The following is a 21,802-nucleotide window of genomic DNA, read 5'->3' on the forward strand; positions in this document are numbered from 1 at the left end:
AGTTTTCCAACTGCTTTTTTTTTCTACAACTAGTGGCATATTCATTAAAGAAATTATCAGGTCTGTAATTATTTATTTACACAGTGACAGATAACGAGGCCAGTCAGTATACAATAATCTTGAAATATTTTAATTGAGTCACAAGCTCACTTCCTGGTTTCAGGAATTATGTATAAAAAAAAATCAATTGTAGATCATTTTTGTTCAGTTAATTATTGATCTTTTTGTTTTATATTTCATGAAAGTACACATTTTTGTAAGGTTACATTTGACTCAAAACCTTAGTGAATGTAGACCCAGTCTCCACGTGTGTTGTAATTTATTATACAGACATCAATATTATAATATTGGTGGATTTATTATTAATTTGTATTAAAAAATATAACATTTGAGCCAAAGGCTAATAAAGTTAATCAACATTTTTTTTGTAAGACCACGTCATTATTAAATCTCATTTACACACACATATATATATATATATCTATATCTATATATATATCTATATCTATATATATATATATATATATATATATATATGTGTGTGTGTAATGGTGTTTTCATAACGTAATACTGCTCAAGCTTCAAAAACAAGCAATCCAAGCGAAATGTCTTATATTTTTAAGTAATAGCAAATATATATCAGTGTGGCAAACCTGGATTGGGGGGGGGGTTATTATGTATTTTGGAGGGAATATAGACAGACGGTCTTTCTCACCAGCTGGCGGCGTATTTGCCGATGGTTCTTATCTCAATACAGTGGAGAATCACATACTGCCCTCTATAGTGCACTGAAAAAATGACATAGCATAGCAATGAAAATGTCAGAATCCAGCTGCAACATATATCCCGTTCTTTTCGGATTGGAAATAATTTCTTTCAGTTAACGCATGCTACTTTGCAAATAGGGCTGATTCAAGGTGAGTGTTAACCAATGAACCATTAAACTACCTATTATTGCTCCGTTTCATTCGACAAACGGTCGTTAGCTGCGCTTTTATATGAAGGATGTGCACTTCCATTGTGCAGCAAGCCTGTGACATGTGCTGCATGCCCCTATATCTCAAGCACATGTGTCTACAACGAGTGTTTGGTCTTAAAGATACGCTATTTACGTTTTGATGTGGGAGGCTTATTAAATCGTTATAAATGTACAGTCTGATGAGCATGCTAAAATTTGCATTAGTCGTCGCAATGCTGCACATTAGCACATTAGCCCTGCCCTGGCATATTTTTAAGATCTGTACTAAAACTGACCCTTAAGTGCTCTCTCGACTAAAACGACTATTCGTATGCAAAATATCTTTGTGTTGATTTTTAGTTTTTGCGATGAATCGTTTATTTGAGCAATTAGCATCTTTAAAAGAATGGCCGCGGGAAGTGGCCAGGCCTAACTAAATCAAAGCAAGCTAAGATCAGTCTGATGTTTTTTTCTGTTGTTCTGTCAATTTTGCTACATTTAAAATGAATAATTAACACGTTATTCAAAAAACATTGCAGCGCAACAATTAAAAACAGGCTAGTTATGTACTGGTTATTTTTCAGTCGAAATGAAACGTGTAAATTCACATAACATTCTTATTTTGGCTTAGATTTGTTCCGGTCATTAATTCATAAAATATCTGTATCAAATGTTGTTTGTAGACATGTATTTAATTTGATCACGAATAAACTATGATTTGAAACTGGCATCATTGGTTATTCTCATCCCTTTTAGAGCAGTGGTTCACAACCTTTTTGACTCAGAGGCCGAATAAATGTTGATGTAACAGACATTAAATTGGATACAATTTTGAATACTGTTTTCTTCGAAGCAAATATATCTAATTTCTTTAAATAGCTGAGTGGCCTTATCAGTACCAAATGTCTGAAAACAATGTTTTATTCATACAGTAGTGATACTTTTATTTATAGTTTTAGGGTCTTTTGTATAAAAAGTTATAATGAAATTTAAAAGGATAATTCACCCAAAAATAGAAATTGTCTCATTATTTATTCACCCTAATGCCATCCCAGATGTGAATGACTTTTTTCTTCTTCTGCAGAACACAAATGAAAATTTTTAGAAGAATATTTCAGCTCTGTAGGTCCATACAATGCAAGTGAATGGTGGCCCGAATTCTGAAGGTCCAAATATTACTAAGGCATCATAAAAGTACTCAAGTGGTTTAATTATTGTCTTCTGAAGAGATATATTTGGTTTTGTGTGAGAACAGACCAAAATGTAATTCCTTATTCACTTTAAATCTTGACAGCATTCTCCTTGGTGATCATGATTTCAAGATTGATTAACATGTTTATAGTGCCCTCATGCACGCTGCACAGGCATCAAGCAATAAGAAGTGTAATCAAACTTGAAATCATGATTATGCCTAGTGACTGCAATGGCAAGATGTACAGTGAAAAAGGAGTTATATTTTGGTTTGTTCTCACCCAAAACATGTTGGATCGCTTCAGAAGACAGTGGTTAAACCACTGGAGTTGTACTTTTATGATGCCTTTGTAATATTTGGACCTTCAAAGTTCGGGCCACCATTCACTAGCATAATTTTAGACCTATAGAGCTGACATATTATACTAAAAATCTTAAATTGTGTTCTGCAGAAGAAAAATAAATTCATACATATCTGGAATGGCATGAGGGTGAATAAATGATAAGAGAATTTTAATTTTCGGGTGAACGATCCCTTTAAATGTAACATTCTCTGTAGAATGAAAAATCTATTCTAATATGCTTTATACATGACAGCACAAAATATCCAATATCCTAAAGCTCATTACCTAATCTCTCATTATTTACAATTGAATTAAAAAGAGGGGTTAAGCTTTGCCTATAAATTAGTTGATTTGCTTTCTCTTTCTTTTTTTAGGACACATTCAACAATAACAAAAACTTTGGTAACACTACTTAGAATTTACATTGGAGGTGCATCTTTTACCATTCTAAAGAATGCTTGGACTTCAAGAAACAAGGTCTGATGGGAGCCCTGCCACTAAAACATATAACTGTGTGGCATGCTCATCTACTTTTAATAGTTTGGCATCACTCTTGGTACACCAAGCATCTCATGCAAATGAAATGTCTGGCCAGCCAGAATCAACACTACCAACCTGTGTCAGCTGTGGAAGCTTATTTTCAAGTAAAGATCTCCTCGACAAGCACCACTGCATGGAGTTGCCCACTCCAGCCTCTTCAGAGTTGTATATATGTGACTGTGGTGATATTTTCAGTGGATTAACTGATCTTGAGAAACACAAAAAGTTACATGAACCAGAAGCACAGGTCAGTTCAAATTTGGATAGGATTCCTGCTGAGCTGAGCACTGAATGCTTAGAAGATATCCAGCCAGAGGTCAAAACAGACTCCAGCGACCCTGTCTTAAGCCATGTTTTCCCCAGTCTTTCACCATCCAATTCTAATGAAGAACCCCTTATGCAAAGTGATTCTCCTCTTTCTAAACAAGAAATCAAGGATATAGTATCCACTACAGACATGGCTCTCCCTGTGGAAAGCAACATTTCAAATCAGCAAGAACAAAATTTGCCCTTTGGGTCCCCCTCGAACCACTGTGTGATTGAAGAGCAGGAGCAGTTCCTGGAGAAGGACAGTGACACAGTAAAATCCATTAGCATGTTAAACCATTCTGTGGATGACTGTGAAAAATCACCAGAATCATGTAAAGAATCAACTGCATTTAATAAGAAATCAATCCTAAAGATGCTAGCATCTGCCTACATGAGTCACAAGCAACCAGACCAAATGAAACCGGAGCAAACCAAGAGGAACTTGCCCCCCAGGAAAGTTGCACCAAGGGCACCAGTGCAAGCTGTACCAACCATAACATTGCCTAAGCCACTACAGAAACCACCTGAAACAAAAAATAATGAAAATATGTCATGTTCCTCAGGCACGGTGTTAAATATTAAAACTGGAAAGATGTTGTCGAAGAAGGGGAAGATTATATCTGTGACACAAACTCTCTGCCCTGTGGTGGTGCTTGATACTCGTCAAAAGCTTTTTAGTAGGGACAAACTGGAAGGCAGACACCAATGTAGACTCTGCCGAAAGGTTTTCCAAGACCTAGACAGCTTGATAATGCATCATGCCCTGCATAAAAAAGAGAGAGTTAAATTTTGTCTTCGTTGCAAACAATTTGTGATAACTGTTATCTCTGTTCCAAATAATCACATCTGCTCTGGCACATTTGCTGGAAACCATCAATGTTCTCCTCATGTGGGAAAGATGTCTCTGACATTGAACAGCCCTTCAACAGAACAGGCACAAAAACTGTTCTACTGTTCTTTATGCAAGCGTAGCTATTCATGCATGCGTAACCTCAAAAGGCATAACTGCCCATGTAGAGGTACTCTGATAAGCTCTGCCACTCTAGGAAACCAAGGTAATGTTAAACTCCATGGTTTTAAAGAGCAATACACTACAGTATTGCAAGAACCAAAAATAAAGCAAATGTCAACACAGCAAGTAAATGTTGGAGTGGGCACAGAACCGATTAAGTTTGAGGAGCAGAACACAGAATTTCCTATAGGAAAAAAAAATCAGACAGCATTGAAGATGCAGTCTCCATCTCTTAAGACAGGGGGTGAGTTAAATTCACCAGAACCATCTGAGTACATCTTTGCTGGTGTTTCCAACTCCACACTAACTATATCAACAAAAACTGAAAATATTTTTGAAATAAAAGCAGATGAAAAAGATACATTTGGAGAAAAGCAGTGGACTATGCCATTGGATGATACTGAAATTGATGTACTAACAGAGGTGGATCATGAGGAAGATGAGGACAATTTGGCAGATAAGGCTAAAGAAGATTGTGATGAAGATGAGGATGTTGTCACTGTAAAACCTCATGAGGACAAAGAAATAAAGTCAGTATTGGCTAGTAGTGGCTTTCAGGTGCATATGACAGAGAAAGGTGTGAGGAGGTTTGTTTGCATTGGATGCCAGAGAAGCTACTCCCGCTGCTTCACACTAAAGCAGCACTTGAAGATTTGTGGGGCAATAAAGTTAAAACAGCTAAATTATTTTAAGAATACATCATCTAGTGTTCCTGGGCCTATCAAAAGTTTTCCATGTCCTCAGTGTGGCAGGTTCTTCAGCCGCAAAGACAATATGAATTCTCACCAAAAAAAATGCCAAGCGGGAAACACCAATTCACCAGTAGGTACAAGAATTGTGGAGAGTGAAACACAAGCTGCCCAGGAAAACGTATTTGTTCTGTCTCCGTCCAGTGAAAGCCAAACAGTCAGACAGGAGGGCAGTGCTAATAGTGGCAGAAACTGGGGCATTATGTCACTGCCATCTGTGCTCCCGAGAAGAGTGACTTGTGAATGTGGAGCCTCTTTCACTTGTCCTAGACTTCTGTTTGAACACTTGCAAGTTCATGCACAAGAATCCTACATTTGTCCTCACTGTGGTGAGAACGTGCAGTCGTGGATGGATTTTGAGGCACATCAACAATTGCATCTGCAGTCTCAAAGCCAAGCAAGTGTGCAAAAAGGGTCACCGAGGCACTCATTTTCCCAAGTGGCGCAGTCATCTGCTCCAACTTTACCGGCACAATCACATGCTCCAACTCTGCCGGCACAGTCACCTACTCTAACTTGGCTTGCACAGTCACCTGCTCCAACTTGGCCGGCACAGTCACCTGCTCCAACTTGGCCGGCACAGTCACCTGCTCCAACTTGGCCAGCACAGTCACCTGCTCCAACTTGGCCGGCACAGTCACCTGCTCCAACTCCGCCACAGCAGTCTTCAGGTTTTCAGGCACCAGAACTTAGCGTACAAGGACAACCACCTGCTCTCCGTACACAACAACATTTGAACCAGACACGACCTCTAGAGACATTAGTTTGCCTAAGATGCAAAAAGACCTTCAGTAGCCGCAAGTCTTTGTTAAGACACCTAAGATTGAATTGCAGAGGTGATGCTTCAGGCCAGAGGAAGCACTCCTGCTCTCATTGTGGTATGACATTCCAAAATCCTTTAACCCTTAAAGTTCATGTTCAGAGCAATACCTGTAAACCCACGTTTAAACCTATTCGTTGTCCAGTGTGTGTGCATTGGTTCAGTAGTCTAGATGGACTGAAGAGACACCTACTCTCACACAGCAAGCAACAAGGTTTGAAGTGTCAGATATGTGACCATTATTGTCCAAGTCCTCAGGCACTTGAGGAACATAAGAGAAGCGTTCATACAATAAACAGAATTACATCAGTAAATGAAAAACAGGAACCATTGTGCGAAGCTGGTTCGCAGAGCAGCACATCAGCAGCTTTTCAATGTCACATTTGCCTTCGCAATTATCCAAAGCTTCAATCACTGAAGGATCATGTAAGGAAGGTTCATCGCCCAAAAGATAAAAAACAATCTAATTTGAAAACCGTAGACCAAGTCCGTCCCGGGCAGTTTCAGTGTCAGATCTGTTTGCGCAACTATCCTAGTTTAGTATCCTTGAAAAACCACAGAAGAAGAGTGCATCGTATTCTAGGTGGTGTGTTTCAGTCATCAAGGGGAACTGAGCAAAATCACACACCCAATCAGTTTCAGTGTCAGATTTGTGCACGCAGCTATCCAGATTTAATGTCCCTAAAAAATCACAGAAGGAGGGTCCATCGTATCCTTGGAGGTCTTGAGCTCAACGCAGTCCAACACAATCCTTACAAGTGTCAAATTTGCCAACGCAGCTATCCCGATGTAGTCTCACTGAAGAATCACAGGAGAAGGGTTCATCGTATATTAGGGCCCGTGCCTGAAACAACAACAATGGTTGACACAAAAGATCCTCTGCAGCAGAAACTGTCTAATCCCTTCCTGTAAATACACAGATATTTCCATGCTTTAAGTGATCATAAAAGGTGGATATACTTGCTTGCCTTCACTTTATTGCTGTATATGTATATTTAAAAAAAAATAGTTTTTGGAGGTAAAATTTGTACATTATTCTGACCATACCATATTAGGACAGCATCTGTGGGTACCTAACATTTCTAAAGAGTAGTAAAGATAGTATTCAGTAGTTTTAAACCATTAATCAAAACCTGTTCAGTAGTTGAACAGTTTTTTTTTAGCTTCTTGTTATTAGATTATTCAACTTATTTTATCGGTGTTTCATAATGTTGCCTTAATTTAGTCTATTAAACCTAGATTTGTTTTTTCCCACTACATACGTGTGAAGACTCCAAATAGATATTCTTCATGAATGCACTGTAAAATAGTTCTTTACATAACTGTTTTTGAGATAGCCACTGTGTATTGTTAGTGTATGGTAATAATACAATTTTGATGTAAACATGTTCTATCAATAAACACAGAAGTCACACCTTCGAAAGTCTTCAGTTACTAAACCATTGTGGTCTTGCACACAGTATTACTTCTTTTTTAAGATTAAACTTTAAACACAAAGCAATAGTAATTCTTGCTGGTCATATCTAAATGATAAAGAAAGGTTTGGCGAATAGACACAGATGAACTGGTAATACTGATTGTGACCATCCTTAAACATATTTTAAACATGACCTCCTGTGTGTAATAATAACAGCTGACTGAGCTAATGAAAATAAATGAATTTGCTTAGGATTAAAAAACTACTGGAGGTTCAGAATAATGTCTTTCAATTGTTACGCAGGAATAAGCACTTTTTAAAAAGTGCAGATATGCAAAATTCTACAAAATAAATATTGCAAATTATCAATATGTATCTTAAATGATCTAAGCTAGAAAACTGAAAATTTAATTATTTTAGATATGAAGCTGGGAGCAGTTATACTTGCTTAGATATGCAATATGGCTCTGTTAATCGAATAAATTCACAGCTTTCTATTCGTTTATAAGCACAATATAATCATATACTTTTGTAATTATTCAGTCAGCATTTATTGTGTTAAAAAGTTTATCTGCAGCAGAAGCTGTCCAATGCCTTGCTGTAAATACACAGAGCTGTTTTCATGTTTAAGTGATCATAAAATTTGGATCTGGTTGCCTTCACTTTATTGCTGTATCTCTTTTGGAAGTTAAAATTATTCTGAACATGCTGTTTAAGGATAGCATCTGCGGGTACTTCATATTTGTAAAGATAGTATTCAATATTTTATTAAATATCTTTTGTTCAATTATTCAGTCAGCGTTTATTGGTAACACTTTACAATAAGGTTACTTTGTTAACTAGATAACAATATTAGTTAGCACGGTCTAACAATAAACAATACTTATAAAGCATTTATTAATCATAATGTTAATTTAAAAAAATGTGTTAGTATTTCAAGTTGCATTTGTTAGCGTTAGTTAATGCACCATGAACTAACAATGAACAATTGTATTTTTACTAACTAAATTTAATGAAGATTAATAAATGCAGGGGAAAAATATATATATATATATATATATATATATATAATAATACATATGTGTATATATATATATATATATATATATATATATATATATATATATATATATATATATATATATATATATATTATTTGTTTGTTCATAATACCTAATGCCTTTTACTTTATATATATATATATATTATAATATATATATTATATATTATTTGTTTGTTCATAATACCTAATGCCTTTTACTTTATAAAGTCAATGTTGTGTGACATATTTATTCAAAAGAGGCATACAAAGTGTCTGTATTCAGTATTGTTTTATTCTATAAGATATATTATTTCCCTAAATTATTTAATGCTATATATTTCCACTTAAATATTAATCAATTAATTAAATTAATGATGTGGGCATACATTTTATGGCATAGGACTAACATTTACAGTCTCTTTTTAATTTCAATCACGCTAGAATGTTTAACGTAAAGAAAAAACAAAAATTATGTTTTCTTTATTTATATTTAGCGTTTTTTCTGATGAAGACGTCGAATGGACTTTTATTGGGAACGGAAACGGAAACCACATTTGTTTTGTGTGTTTGCGTCTGAACGTTGTTCATTGGGTCTGAAAAGAAAGACCATAAAAGGTTGGTGTGAGCTTGGTCTTGTGTTTTTCTTTGTTTTGCGTTATTTGTTCAGATATACTAATCTAATAGGTTCAGACAGAAGCTCCGTTTGTGTCAACGATTAAACGACGAGTAGTTCTTTTTTTTTTACATGAGTGGTGTAAAAAAATCAGTTTTAGTACTGAGGTTTAGACTTGAATTGTGTAAGGTTATTCTATTCACATTATGTTTAAACTCATCGAGTGAATTAAAAAAACTTCGCTTTTGTAATTAAAGACCATTTTCAGCGACAGATTGGTGCTGAAGCAGCAGTTGTATTGGGAGATGCAGGATTGTCTGTAACGGACCATGCATGCATTAATTATCGTACTGCATTACAGTGCAACACCCACGGTCGATCAAAGACAGTTATTTTATTGGCCTATGCAAAAAGCCTCAAATGCAAGATCAGACCGACTGTTTCTTGCTCCGCTATCGGCAGCACAATGGAGAAAGAACATATATTATTTTTATAGTTGTGAGTCTATATTTTACCGTGATACAATAAAATCAAATATTTAGATTGCGTGATCTTTACTCGCTGCACACAAAACAAATATACAATAATTGAAAATATTATGATTTATAATAAGGATTCCGTTTTATTGCTAAAATGTACATATTTAAACGTAAAGCGTTTGTTTTGCACTTGTAGCAGTGCATAATGTATCATATTATGAAAAAGACGTGGTAATAAATTAATGAATCAAACTTTCACACGATGTTTGATACGGTTTTACATGAATCAAACATTAATTAATTCATTTATTATTTTTTGTATATTTTATTGTTACATACCTTTATGCCAGAAAAGACTAATTATATATAATTGGGGAATTGCTCATATTTACTATAATTTTAACCACAAATTCCAACATTTGACTGACATTAGGTGGATCATACAATGTGAATACTTTTAAACTTAAACTTTTTTGCATTGACACATTTACATGGTAAATACAAAAATGTGGCCTAATACATTTAAATATTTGTGATTTATATGTTGCTTGCACAAAAAAAATATTTTGTCACTTTTTCATTCAAAGGAGAAAGATGTTTTTTGCCCACACAATGGTGTAGTTGCTAACTGCTAAAACTAACTAGTCAAATACTGACCCCTTGAATGACAAGCCCATTTGTCAGTGGCTAGGTTTTTTTTTTTTTTTTTTTAACAACCTGGTTGCCCTGCTCAATGTGAAATCTCATTGGAAAATACTTTTGTTCTTTTGTCATTTGGTCACTCTGCAAATTACTCTTAGTTTTATGGTTGGTTTGTAATCTCTTATTCTTTTTCCATCTTTGTTTAGTTTCAGCTTGAGTAGGGGGGAAATTCCGACACCTGCAGACGAGTCGCACATCATGCTTGAAGGAGGGGAGAAGAGGCAAGAAACCAACTTGAATGAGGCAGAAACCAAAGACCAGGCTTCAATGAGAAGAGGGATGGGGGGATTACTTTCAAAAGGTCTTGCAACAAGTTCCCAGTCACCTGCAGTTACTGATGTTCGACCTGAGTGCTTGCCCTATAACCTTGATGAAAGCAAGAGAGAAAAAGCCTCCAGTGAAACAGATGGAAATACCTTTCCAGAACAATTAAACACTTCTGATTTTACCCCTGTCAAAGAGACTGTCATGGATGCTCAGAAATGTTTGGATGAATGTGACGTTCTAACTGAACCAAATAGATATTCTGATTGCCTTTCCAACACCACAGTCAATGAGCCAAAATCATTGCAACTTAAATCAGGATTAGATAAACCACAAATGGATGTAAATCTGTCTGTTAAAACAGATGAAATCATAACAAGTAATCAGTCAGAAAGAGAATCTGACAGTTATGAAGGCCAGCCTTTAACATCTATGGAAGTTAAGAAAACCACATTAGAAGAGGGAGATTCTGAAAAAAACATCCATGACAATACCGCAGATGCAAAAGTTTCAGACATTAAAAATCAAGTAGTATTACATGTCATGCGCTTTGAAGCATTAAATCAAAATGATGAAGCATCAGATAATGCCAGTCTAGATGATTCAGTTGAGAAAACACCCTCAGAGAATTCATCCCCTACACTTGTATCTTTGAAAGAGACTAATTCAGAGGACAATTACAAGAAACCTTTGAGTGACAACAATGCTGAGGCAAACGCTATGGAGATTATCACAGAACGTAAACGTGGGCATTCTTCCTTTTCTCGCGGACGCCCACGCAAAGAAAAACAGATAATCAAGTGTGAATACTGTGGCCGCCCATTCAATCATTCCTCAGCATATATCATTCATCGGCGTGTTCACACAGGTGAGAAGCCCTTCAACTGCCCGAATTGTGGCAAAGCCTTTGCTCAGCTCTCCAACCTTCGATCTCACGCCAGAGTCCATAAATGCAAAATTCGGAGTCGTAAACATGGACACAGATACCAAAGTAGAGCAACAACTGGAGAAACTGTGAACACGAGCCAAGTGAGCACGGCAGACAAAGCGGAAAATTACTATCATAGTAATCCAATTACCTCTCCTAAAAGGAGAAGAAGAAGAGGGAGAGGTAATCTCCATACTTGTCCGATATGTGGGAAAGTCTTTTGTTACAAATCAGTCCTTAAAATCCATCTACGGATTCACAGTGGAGAAAAGCCATATTCTTGTAAAGTGTGCGGCAAATCATTTACACAGCAATGTACTGCCCGTGTCCATGAGAGAGTGCATTGGTCCATCAAGCCTTTCCTGTGTTCAAAATGTGGAAAGGGATTTTCTCAGATTGGACCCTTAAAAGTACACACTTGTGAAGGTAAAACACATCTACATGCATCCTTAAAAGATATGGAAATGGCTGGTGTTATAACCTTCAAATGTCACATTTGTAAAAGATGCTTTGACACCAGAGATGAGTATGAATTACATCTGCAAGGACACGCAGATGCCAAACGTTATAAGTGTGACCGTTGTAAGCAGGCATTTAGTGTTCTCTCTGAGCTAAATGCACATGGAAAGCATTGTTTGTCCATGAGGCTTGCAAAACCAAAGGTTTCTGGTCACAATTCTGCTCACAGGATGCAGCCCAAAAACTCTCTCACAATAAAAGCAAATCCCACATTTTCTCATGTAAAATCTCCCCCAACTTCCCGAAAAGAGCTTTCCCCGCCGAAGAAGCTCAAACGATCTGCCTCTGTACTTACTTGCACTCCTAAGGTCATCATCACCTCCACATATGAGCCACAGAGAAGCCACTTTCTCAGTCAGCCAAGCAAATCTAGCTATTTTGTTTCTCAGCTGAATGGGACAGACCGAAAAGCAGATCCAAGGAAGTACTTCTGTCCACGATGTGGGCGAATATTCAGGCATGTAGGACGACTGAGAGCCCATATGCTTAATCATTCACGGGACCAAGGCTTCTCCTGCAGTGATTGTAGCAGGACTTTTAAAAACTGGAGAAAATTTTGGATTCATCAGCGGCTGCATAGACAGAGCAGAGGGCGCTTTTTTTGTCCAAAGTGTGGTCAAGGGTTCAGATTTATGGGCTTGTACAATGAACATTTGCAACAGCATCCAGAATTTAATGCACACGTTTGTCCATTCTGTCCTCATACCTTCTCAAATGCACAACTTTTGAGGAATCACCAGCAAGAATGGCATCGGTCAAGTATGCCCTACATTTGTGATGTTTGTGGTAAAGGTTTTGCAAGTGCGGTCATTCTTAAGCGACACAGAGTTGTTCACTGTACATACAATCAAATGGAGACAACTTACATAGTTGATCTGCAGCCCACTGTACATCCCTATGAATGTGGTTCATGCAGCGCTAGTTTTGAGACCCTGGAATTGCTTTTCCACCATCAGTTCTCCCACAATTCTGCAGAGAAAGGACCAATATTAAGGAAAGGCACAAATGTTTGGAAGCAGCACCTTGAAATGGAGGAATGTTCTCACTTTCAGTTAAATCAATCTCACCACCTCAAACATCATAGCCGTGACTATTCACCCAGCTTATGTGATGATCAGACACAAGATAACATCCTCCCATTCTCCCCTTCAAATGGTGCAGTAGTACCTCATTCTTCATCACACACTGGTCCCATGCCTTTAAATCTAGCACTACAGCAGCAGCAAAAAATAAACACAGATGCTCAAAGCCCCATTGGGATGTTGCCTCATCTGCCATCAGGTCCCCATTCCATTCCTCATTCTCAAACTAATGAGGCACAAGTGGATAAAACACCAACGCATGCTAATGACAAATGTTTAACAATGGAAGAATTCAATGGCTCAAGCCAATCACCATCCGTAGTGATGAAAGAGAAGAAAACTGGTGACTTAGTTTGCACAGAATGTAGTGCTTGTTTTTCCAACCTTCTTGCATTGCATGCGCATTACTTCAAACATGCCAGAGGAGACATATAAATATCCCATATGAATATTTCTTTGTTCAGTCTGTATGTGGTATTGTATGGCAGTCAATTATTTCTGTAGCTGTAACTTTAGTAAATGTGTGCTATATATAACCATTATGTATGTGCTTTTTAAAGAAAAAGACATCCATCTTTGTTAAAACAGTTCTGTAGACATTGGACTAGAAATTCCCTGCGATGGGCAATTTTATGTTATTTAAGAGATCTTAAAAATGTCTGTTTTTTTGTAGTTGTAATTGACACATTTATCTGAACCAGTTACTGTTAACAAATTAAAGTCCTGACTGATTTTGTTTAAACTGAACAAGTTTTATGTTATGAGAAAATGTATATGCATGTTCAAAGAAGGATATTTTGTGGATATTTTGAGTGTTTTAGTCATTCCAAAATGTCACACTTGGTAAGGATTCTGACAGGAGTCATCATGACATTTTAACACATTTTCGCATACTGCCTACTACATAAAATGATTTGGACTGCACATTCCTTTTTAAAGCAAAATCCTATCCAATGTAATAAAACTTAAAACCTGACCTGGACTGGGTTTTCCAAAAGTATTGCAAGCTTAAGTTGATAGTAGAGACCATTGGCTTTTGGGAAACACAACCCAGACTTCTAAAGAAAAACTGCACTATTTAAAGAAATGTGGATGAATTTCTTTCTGTAAATATGCAAACATCTGTGTTCTCTTAAAACTCAGCCAATTATAAATAATACAACAACAAATCTTTTATGTTTGTTCTCAGACATTTATTTAAGCTTGTCCATTGATATCGCAACCCACCATGAGTATGGTCTCATAAAATCCATAGGAGCCTAATTGGAGTTGACAGTGTCTCTGATCCAGGAGTTGTAGTTGCAAACCTTGGCATAGACACCAGGTTTGTTTCTCTGGGCACAGCCATAACCCCAGGACACAATACCCTGCAGCTGGTTGTTGCACACCAATGGGCCACCAGAGTCTCCCTGTAAGACATGTGTTTTAGATAAGGCAATGATTGCTATAAACAACAGAATTAGCCTCTCTGGTGATTCTGAGTGTCATCAAAATGTGTAACTAGCAGAGACCGTACCTGGCAGGAGTCCTTGCCGCCCTCCAAGAAGCCAGCACAGAACATGTTGGAGGATATCTGACCTGGGTAGGCGTTTTTGCAGGAGCTGTCACTCAGTATAGGAGCCCACAGGCACATTAGACGGCTGGGGTAGTTGCCTAGTGAAAAACCAAATGACCATCAGATGAATTTGTATGTTTATTGGGTAATTTCGGGTTTAGATCATGTTACTGTATGTTGGCTTGGATTTACATATCCAGTTTAATTCCATAGATCATTCCATAAGTGTAATGGAACTTACTTCCACTTGCGCTCATGTTGCCCCATCCAGAGATCAGACAGTTGGAACCAGTTCCAGCACAGCTTGATGGCAGAGCAATAGTCTGAACGTAACTGTTCAGGGTGGCAGGCTGGCTCAGCTTGATCAACATGATGTCATTGTCCAGATTATTACTGTTGTAATGGGGGTGCCTGATGACTTTGGCAGAGTTGATAAACTGCTCAGTGCCCTCCGTAGCATCAATGTTATGCTCACCAAGACGCACCTGGACACGGCTGAGCACAGATAAAAGGGTGTAAGCATTTTTAAGAGCTATTGCGGCCACATATTATTATTTACCTCTTGAGTTCCAATGTTGAATCTCTATTAGGCTGATTCTTATACAGTCAGGTCCATAAATATTGGGACATCGACACAATTCTAATCTTTTTGGCTCTATACACCACCACAATGGATTTGAAATGAAACGAACAAAATGTGCTTTAACTGCAGACTTTCAGCTTTAATTTGAGGGTATTTACATCCAAATCAGGTGAACGGTGTAGGAATTACAACAGTTTGTATATGTGCCTCCCACTTTTTAAGGGACCAAAAGTAATGGGACAGATTAACAATCATAAATCAAACTTTCACTTTTTAATACTTGGTTGCAAATCCTTTGCAGTCAATTACAGCCTGAAGTCTGGAACACATAGACATCACAAGACGCTGGATTTCATCACTGGTGATGCTCTGCCAGGCCTCTACTGCAACTGTCTTCAGTTCCTGCTTGTTCTTGGGGCATTTTCCCTTCAGTTTTGTCTTCAGCAAGTGAAATGCATGCTCAATCGGATTCAGGTCAGGTGATTGACTTGGCCATTGCATAACATTCCACTTCTTTCCCTTAAAAAACTCTTTGGTTGCTTTCGCAGTATGCTTCGGGTCATTGTCCATCTGTACTGTGAAGCGCCGTCCAATGAGTTCTGAAGCATTTGGCTGAATATGAGCAGATAATATTGCTCGAAACACTTCAGAATTCATCCTGCTGCTTTTGTCAGCAGTCACATCATCAATAAATATAAGAGAACCAGTTCCATTGGCAGCCATACATGCCCATGACACTACCACCACCATGCTTCACTGATGAGGTGGTATGCTTTGGATCATCAGCAGTTCCTTTCCTTCTCCATACTCTTCTCTTCCCATCACTCTGGTACAAGTTGATCTTTGTCTCATCTGTCCATAGGATGTTGTTCCAGAACAGTGAAGGCTTTTTTAGATGTTGTTTGGCAAACTCTAATCTGGCCTTCCTGTTTTTGAGGCTCACCAATGGTTTACATCTTGTGGTGAACCCTCTATATTCACTCTGGTGAAGTCTTCTCTTGATTGTTGACTTTGACACACATACACCCACCTCCTGGAGAGTGTTCTTGATCTGGCCAACTGTTGTGAAGGGTGTTTTCTTCACCAGGGAAATAATTATTCGGTCATCCACCACAGTTGTTTTCCGTGGTCTTCCGGGTCTTTTGGTGTTGCTGAGCTCACCGGTGCATTCTTTCTTTTTAAGAATGTTCCAAACAGTTGATTTGGCCACACCTAATGTTTTTGCTATCTCTCTGATGGGTTTGTTTTGATTTTTCAGCCTAATGATGGCTTGCTTCACTGATAGTGACAGCTCTTTGGATCTCATATTGAGAGTTGACAGCAACAGATTCCTTAATGCAAATAGCACACTTGAAATGAACTCTGGACCTTTTATTTGCTCCTTGTAAATGGGATAATTAGGGAATAACACACACCTGGCCATGGAACAGCTGAGCAGACAATTGTCCCATTACTTTTGGTCCCTTAAAAAGTGGGAGGCACATATACAAACTGTTGTAATTCCTACACCGTTCACCTGATTTGGATGTAAATACCCTCAAAATAAAGCTGAAAGTCTCCAGTTAAAGCACATCTTGTTCGTTTCATTTCAAATCCATTGTGGTGGTGTATAGAGCCAAAAAGATTAGAATTGTGTCGATGTCCCAATATTTATGGACCTGACTGTATATACATTATGCACACACGTAAGAAAAGAATACAGAATTTATCTTACGACTTGTAACAGTGAGCAGCAGACACAACCTAGAGGTTGCTGATAAGAGAGCCACCACAAAAGTGGTACCCACTATTCAGAGAAACCTGGTATGGAACACCATTTCTTGTACACTCAAACCCCCCTACAATTTTATCATCCTCATCAAGAGGAGCGGCATCTGAGAAAACATAAGATATTGTTATATAATATACCTACACGTATCTGCAGATATATTTTATTGAACAGAGCAACACACAAAAATTAACTACTCATGACTGTTAGCACTTTTATGTGAGATCCTAAAAACTAACAAATATGTACCACTTTCAGTCTTCCCTGTTCTGTTTACTTACAGGCCACAGCGAAAAGAGCCAGAAGAATGAGAGCTTTCATGTTGCCTGAGAGTGTCATGCTCAGAATGTTCCAATATCCACCTTATATACTCTGCCTACTCGAATGCTGGCGATAATCCTCAAGGACATACATACATTTCTGTTCATAAACTAAGCCTTAAATAGTAACCAGTGTGTGAATCCAGCATATGGTTTGACATCATTTGTAGAAAGTTTTCTGCATAGCACATTTTGTAGAAACATCACAAATCATTAATTAATGTTGATCAATTACTGTTATTAATGTGTAACCAAAAAACTACTGCTTTTTTATTTTTTGCAGTAATTACTTAAAAAGCCAGGTAATTTTTGGTTACATATTAATAAAGTTTGTCATGAAGCAAACATTACTAATGTGCTCTTTATAGCAAAAGACATATGTGTTTGTACATGCTGATTTAATACAGTAAAAAGTTAATATTAAGAGGTTTTTATTTATTTATTTATTTTTGGTCATAACCAACTCTGAAGCTAAGGTGATCAATATATACAATTCTTGACTGAAGACTTTCATACAATTATCAACTTATTTATCTTAAGAGAAAATGTATATAAAATTTCAAGTTTTTAAAAGGGTCTTGAAAAATTAAAGCATGCACATTTTTGGAGATATTAACAGATTTCTGTGTTGCACATGGCAAACAGTTTTATTATCTGTTATTTTTAATTGTAGATTTTTGGGGGGCAATTTATTTCTTCCAAGTTTTAAATAAATTCAAAGATTTTGATGTTTTCATGTGCTAATATCTCTGAATGACAAATGAAATCCATCTGTACTGTGAGTGGATTAACCAACAAATATTTGTGAATCGATGCCAAAGAATAAAAGTCTGAAAAGTTATTAGATGCAAAAGCACATTTACATATATTTTCAATGCAGAGTACAAGTGCATTGAATTACAGATTTTAAATGATCTGTATTTGTTTAATGTATTTTCCTTTTTTTCTTCTTTTTTAATTTTTTTACTGTGGTGAGAACTGACCAATGTTTAAATAGAGGGGAGGGGCCATACACTATAAGAACTTTCCGTCCAGGATATGCTGTATATTTACAAAAACAGAAATGTAATTCTTGGGTCAAATTAGACTACATTAATATGAAAGGTCTGATAATGGGATTTTCTGCAAGTAGCTACTGTTACAGTCCATGATGTGTTACTTCAGAGTGTAGATGTTTAGAAAAGAATTCACTTCATTAGCAATGTGTAAGAGTGATCAGAATGATTGGTGTGAAGTGAGAACGACTGTTTTATCTTTAAAACAAAGTGATAATTTACCCAAAATTTGTCTAGATAATTTTTGTCTCTCCACTTGTTTTTAAAAACCCACATTAGAGATGATTGAGTGGACATAATTAGGTACTCTATTAAAAAGACAATTTATTCAAAACCATAGAGTCCAATGCAAGCTGTACTGCAGCAAAAATTTTCTAAAGCTCTAAATCTTGGCCTGTAATAGGCCAAACTTTAAACAAACATCTCACTGGGAAATGTTCAACTTAATTAAACAGTTTGCTGTGGATTATCCGCATTTCACAGAGATTCTGCATTTGAAATTATTTTGAAAAAAATCACAAAGTAGGTTTTAGATCCATGTCAAAATAAAATCGGCAATACGTTGTGCTTTTAAACTATGAAATTTAGGTTAGAAGATCTTTAACATTCAACTTAGGAAAGTGCCAAAAAATATTTTTGTTCATATACCAAACTAGTAATGCACTCAGTGTAGGGAAAGCCTTAATTATAACATGGATTTTACCTTAAAAACAATCCACAAACTAATGTGTTGCTTTTATTACTATTATTTTGTTATCATTATTATTAATAATTATAATTACTGTATAATAATAATAATAATAATAACAAAGATTTTTGGTTAAAATGTATAGGAATGTATAAAGGAAAGTTCCTTTTAGGTCATGTAACTGATCACCATTCCTTTTAAACTTTTCACAATTTTTAATGAAATACTCTAGAAAATAAAAGCTGCATGCATAATAACTAAAAAAGAATGACCAAAATGCTGTTTAAAATAGTTTCAGATGGTGTGTATATAGCATGTCATTCTGAAGGACATATCAACTTTCAATGTCAACTACCCATAAACAAAAGACATACAAATCATTCATTTGTAGTTTTAACTCAAACATTTATTTGGCTAGTCATGTGATGTTGACTGTGTGGCAGTATGGACCAATACTAGAATGGTATGGTTTTGGTAACATCTTTGATGATTAATTGGATTTGATTAATTGGAGTTAATGGTGCTGTTGATCCAAGAGGTATAGTTGCAAACCTTGGTATAGACTCCAGGTTGGTTCCTCTGGGCACAGCCATAGCCCCAGGAAACAATACCCTGGAGCACGTTGTTGCATACCACTGGGCCACCAGAGTCACCCTGTAAAACAGAAGCATTTTATTGTGGGGTTATGACTGAGTAACTAATTGCACCCAGGTGCACATATAACTCATCACACAGTGCAGCTAATCCACCTCAATGTGAATTGGATGTCAGAATCTCTGAGATATTCCAGTTGGATTATTTATATATTTATTTTTTTTCTCAAAAATGTTCTTTTAGTGTGACATTAAAATATGCAGTACATTAACTTGCAGTCTCTTACCTGGCAGGAGTCCTTGCCTCCCTCCATATAGCCGGCACAGAACATGTTGGAGGTGATCTGACCTGGGTAGGCATTTCTGCAGGTGGTGTCACTCAGGATAGGAGCCCACAGGCACATCAGACGACTGGGATAGTTGCCTTAATAAAACAAAAAAACCTTAGAGACAAGTCAGGTCACTCGCCGACCATATTCATAATGCCTCTGGGCAGCTATTTCTAATCATACAAGTACAGTACCTGTCTAAATGAATGGATGAAAGACTGACATCTCCAAAATGATTGGTCAAGATTATGATCAAATAACATATATCAAATAAAATTATATCATAAACCGTGCTTCTTTAGCTGAAATTATACTAAAAGTTTCAGGCAGGTCCAACTACTGTGCATGCAATTTGGGAGAAAATAGAAAGCTGATGTCCATTTCAAAAAGGTAATTGACTCTTTTATTCTTACACCCATCAAATTTAGCATTCTGATTTCTCCCATTCATTTGTATGCTAGTGACCCGTCTCAACCTAGAATGTCTCTACTCTCTAGTATGAAATACTTTTTCAGGAGTAGATTATTTTTGGATGGTCTTATAACTTTTGACCGGCTTACAATACGTTACATTATAGTACTGTAGTACAAGTTAAAGTCACTCACTTCCACTCGCGCTCATGTTACCCCATCCAGAGATCAGGCATTCAGTACCAGCTCCAGCACAACTTGAAGGCAAAGCAACAGACTGAACATAACTGTTCAGAGTAGCAGCTGGACTCAGTTTGATCAGCATGATGTCATTGTCCAGAGTGTTACTGTTGTAACTAGGGTGCCTGATGACTTTGGCAGAGTCGATGAACTGCTCAGTGCCCTCGTTAACATCAATATTATGCTCACCAAGACGCACCTGGACACGGCTGAGTACAGATACAAAGGTGTATGATTTGCTACACAAAATATACATAAATTTGCACAGTGTGCAAATATTTACTTAACGTTTAGCACAGTATGAACAAGACTTTTATCGATAAATTACAAACAAAACAAAACCACACTGCGGCCTATGACGGTTAGATAGATTGACACCCTACAACCTTGTAGTTCATATATAAATTTGTAACAAGCGTTGGCAGTACCAATAACAAGTTTTTTTTTACTGTGCATTTAATTAAAAATCTTACTTACGACTTGTAACAGTGAGCGGCAGACACGACCCAGAGGTTGTTGATCAGAGAACCACCACAAAAGTGGTATCCGCTATTCAGAGAAACTTGGTATGGAACACCATTCTTATTACACTCAAATCCCCCTACAATTTTATCATCCTCATCAAGAGGAGCGGCATCTGAGAAACAAAAAGATAAAAACATGAAATGACAATATTCTGAAAGCATAGCTATGCCTAAACATAACTGTCAGTCAGCACTCCTACTGTATGTAAACATACTTTAAGTGAAGTTCATTTAAAATTGTTCAAATAGAAATCTAATTTCCCCAAACTACTAGTAACTACTATCATGTTACAAACTGTGTGCATTAACACGATAAAGATTATTTTTCAATGATTACAGGATTATTTAAATCACCTTAAACAGTATTAGTTCTGTACTAGTCCAGTATATATCTTATATAGTATCACTATACTTACATGCCACAGCAAACAGGCCTAAAAGAATGAACACCTTCATGGTTTTCCTGCCCTGGTTGATGCCTTGGATAGCCACAGACCCACTTTATATACCTAACCTACTCCAAAGTTTGAGATAAATCTCAAGAACATTAATCCACTTGTTGACATTAAAGCCGTAAATAGTAACTAGTGTGCGAATCTAACATGTTGTTTAACATTGACACAATATGATGCACAGTGCTTTCTCTCCCAAGGAATTCACTGGTTATTAGAAATACATTTCCATTAATTCTTTGCTACATAAAACAGAGTAAATAATCTGATTTTACTACAAAACTGTTAATGAATTTATAAAATGGCAGCAACAGCA

General features: G+C 36.8%; 3 protein-coding genes and 1 pseudogene across 3 annotated transcripts; 2 read left to right on the plus strand and 2 right to left on the minus strand.

Moving 5' to 3' along the window:
- The first annotated feature begins 794 nt into the window (after positions 1–794).
- LOC127657966 (zinc finger protein 236-like) lies at positions 795–7,540 on the plus strand. Its single transcript, XM_052147007.1, has 2 exons — positions 795–917; positions 2,868–7,540. Exon 2 carries the CDS (start codon positions 2,948–2,950, stop codon positions 6,833–6,835), a length of 3,888 nt encoding a protein of 1,295 aa, XP_052002967.1. The 5' UTR covers positions 795–917; positions 2,868–2,947; the 3' UTR covers positions 6,836–7,540.
- Positions 7,541–8,979: 1,439 nt separating this feature from the next.
- On the plus strand, positions 8,980–14,116 carry si:dkeyp-84f3.9 (zinc finger protein 160). The gene is made up of 2 exons (XM_052147331.1): positions 8,980–8,997; positions 10,323–14,116. The coding sequence occupies exon 2, from the start codon at positions 10,375–10,377 to the stop codon at positions 13,402–13,404; it is 3,030 nt and encodes a 1,009-aa protein (XP_052003291.1). The 5' UTR covers positions 8,980–8,997; positions 10,323–10,374; the 3' UTR covers positions 13,405–14,116.
- A 40-nt stretch (positions 14,117–14,156) lies between these two features.
- Positions 14,157–17,196, minus strand: LOC127657648 (trypsin-3-like; annotated as a pseudogene).
- Positions 17,197–19,322: 2,126 nt separating this feature from the next.
- On the minus strand, positions 19,323–21,609 carry LOC127657610 (trypsin-3-like). The gene is made up of 5 exons (XM_052146478.1): positions 21,451–21,609; positions 20,988–21,147; positions 20,466–20,719; positions 19,819–19,955; positions 19,323–19,592 (listed from the first exon to the last, which is right to left on the minus strand). Exons 1-5 carry the CDS (start codon positions 21,488–21,490, stop codon positions 19,443–19,445), a joined length of 741 nt encoding a protein of 246 aa, XP_052002438.1. The 5' UTR covers positions 21,491–21,609; the 3' UTR covers positions 19,323–19,442.
- Between the last annotated feature and the right edge of the window lie 193 nt (positions 21,610–21,802).

The sequence above is a fragment of the Xyrauchen texanus genome, chromosome 17, assembly GCF_025860055.1.
Source record: "Xyrauchen texanus isolate HMW12.3.18 chromosome 17, RBS_HiC_50CHRs, whole genome shotgun sequence".
Taxonomy (NCBI): domain Eukaryota; kingdom Metazoa; phylum Chordata; class Actinopteri; order Cypriniformes; family Catostomidae; genus Xyrauchen; species Xyrauchen texanus.

What these genes read in the sequence shown, in the direction of transcription:
- LOC127657610 (XM_052146478.1), bottom strand. Translation starts at nt 21,490, where the DNA reads ATGAAGGTGTTCATTCTTTTAGGCCTGTTTGCTGTGGCAT. An exon ending in GCCGCTCACTGTTACAAGTC is followed by an intron (nt 20,720 to 20,987) that starts GTAAGTAAGATT and finishes ATCTGTACTCAG; the next exon opens with CCGTGTCCAGGTGCGTCTTG. An exon ending in TAACATGAGCGCGAGTGGAA is followed by an intron (nt 19,956 to 20,465) that starts GTGAGTGACTTT and finishes TGTTTTATTAAG; the next exon opens with GCAACTATCCCAGTCGTCTG.
- LOC127657966 (XM_052147007.1), top strand. Translation starts at nt 2,948, where the DNA reads ATGCTTGGACTTCAAGAAACAAGGTCTGATGGGAGCCCTGCCACTAAA.
- si:dkeyp-84f3.9 (XM_052147331.1), top strand. Translation starts at nt 10,375, where the DNA reads ATGCTTGAAGGAGGGGAGAAGAGGCAAGAAACCAACTTGAATGAGGCA.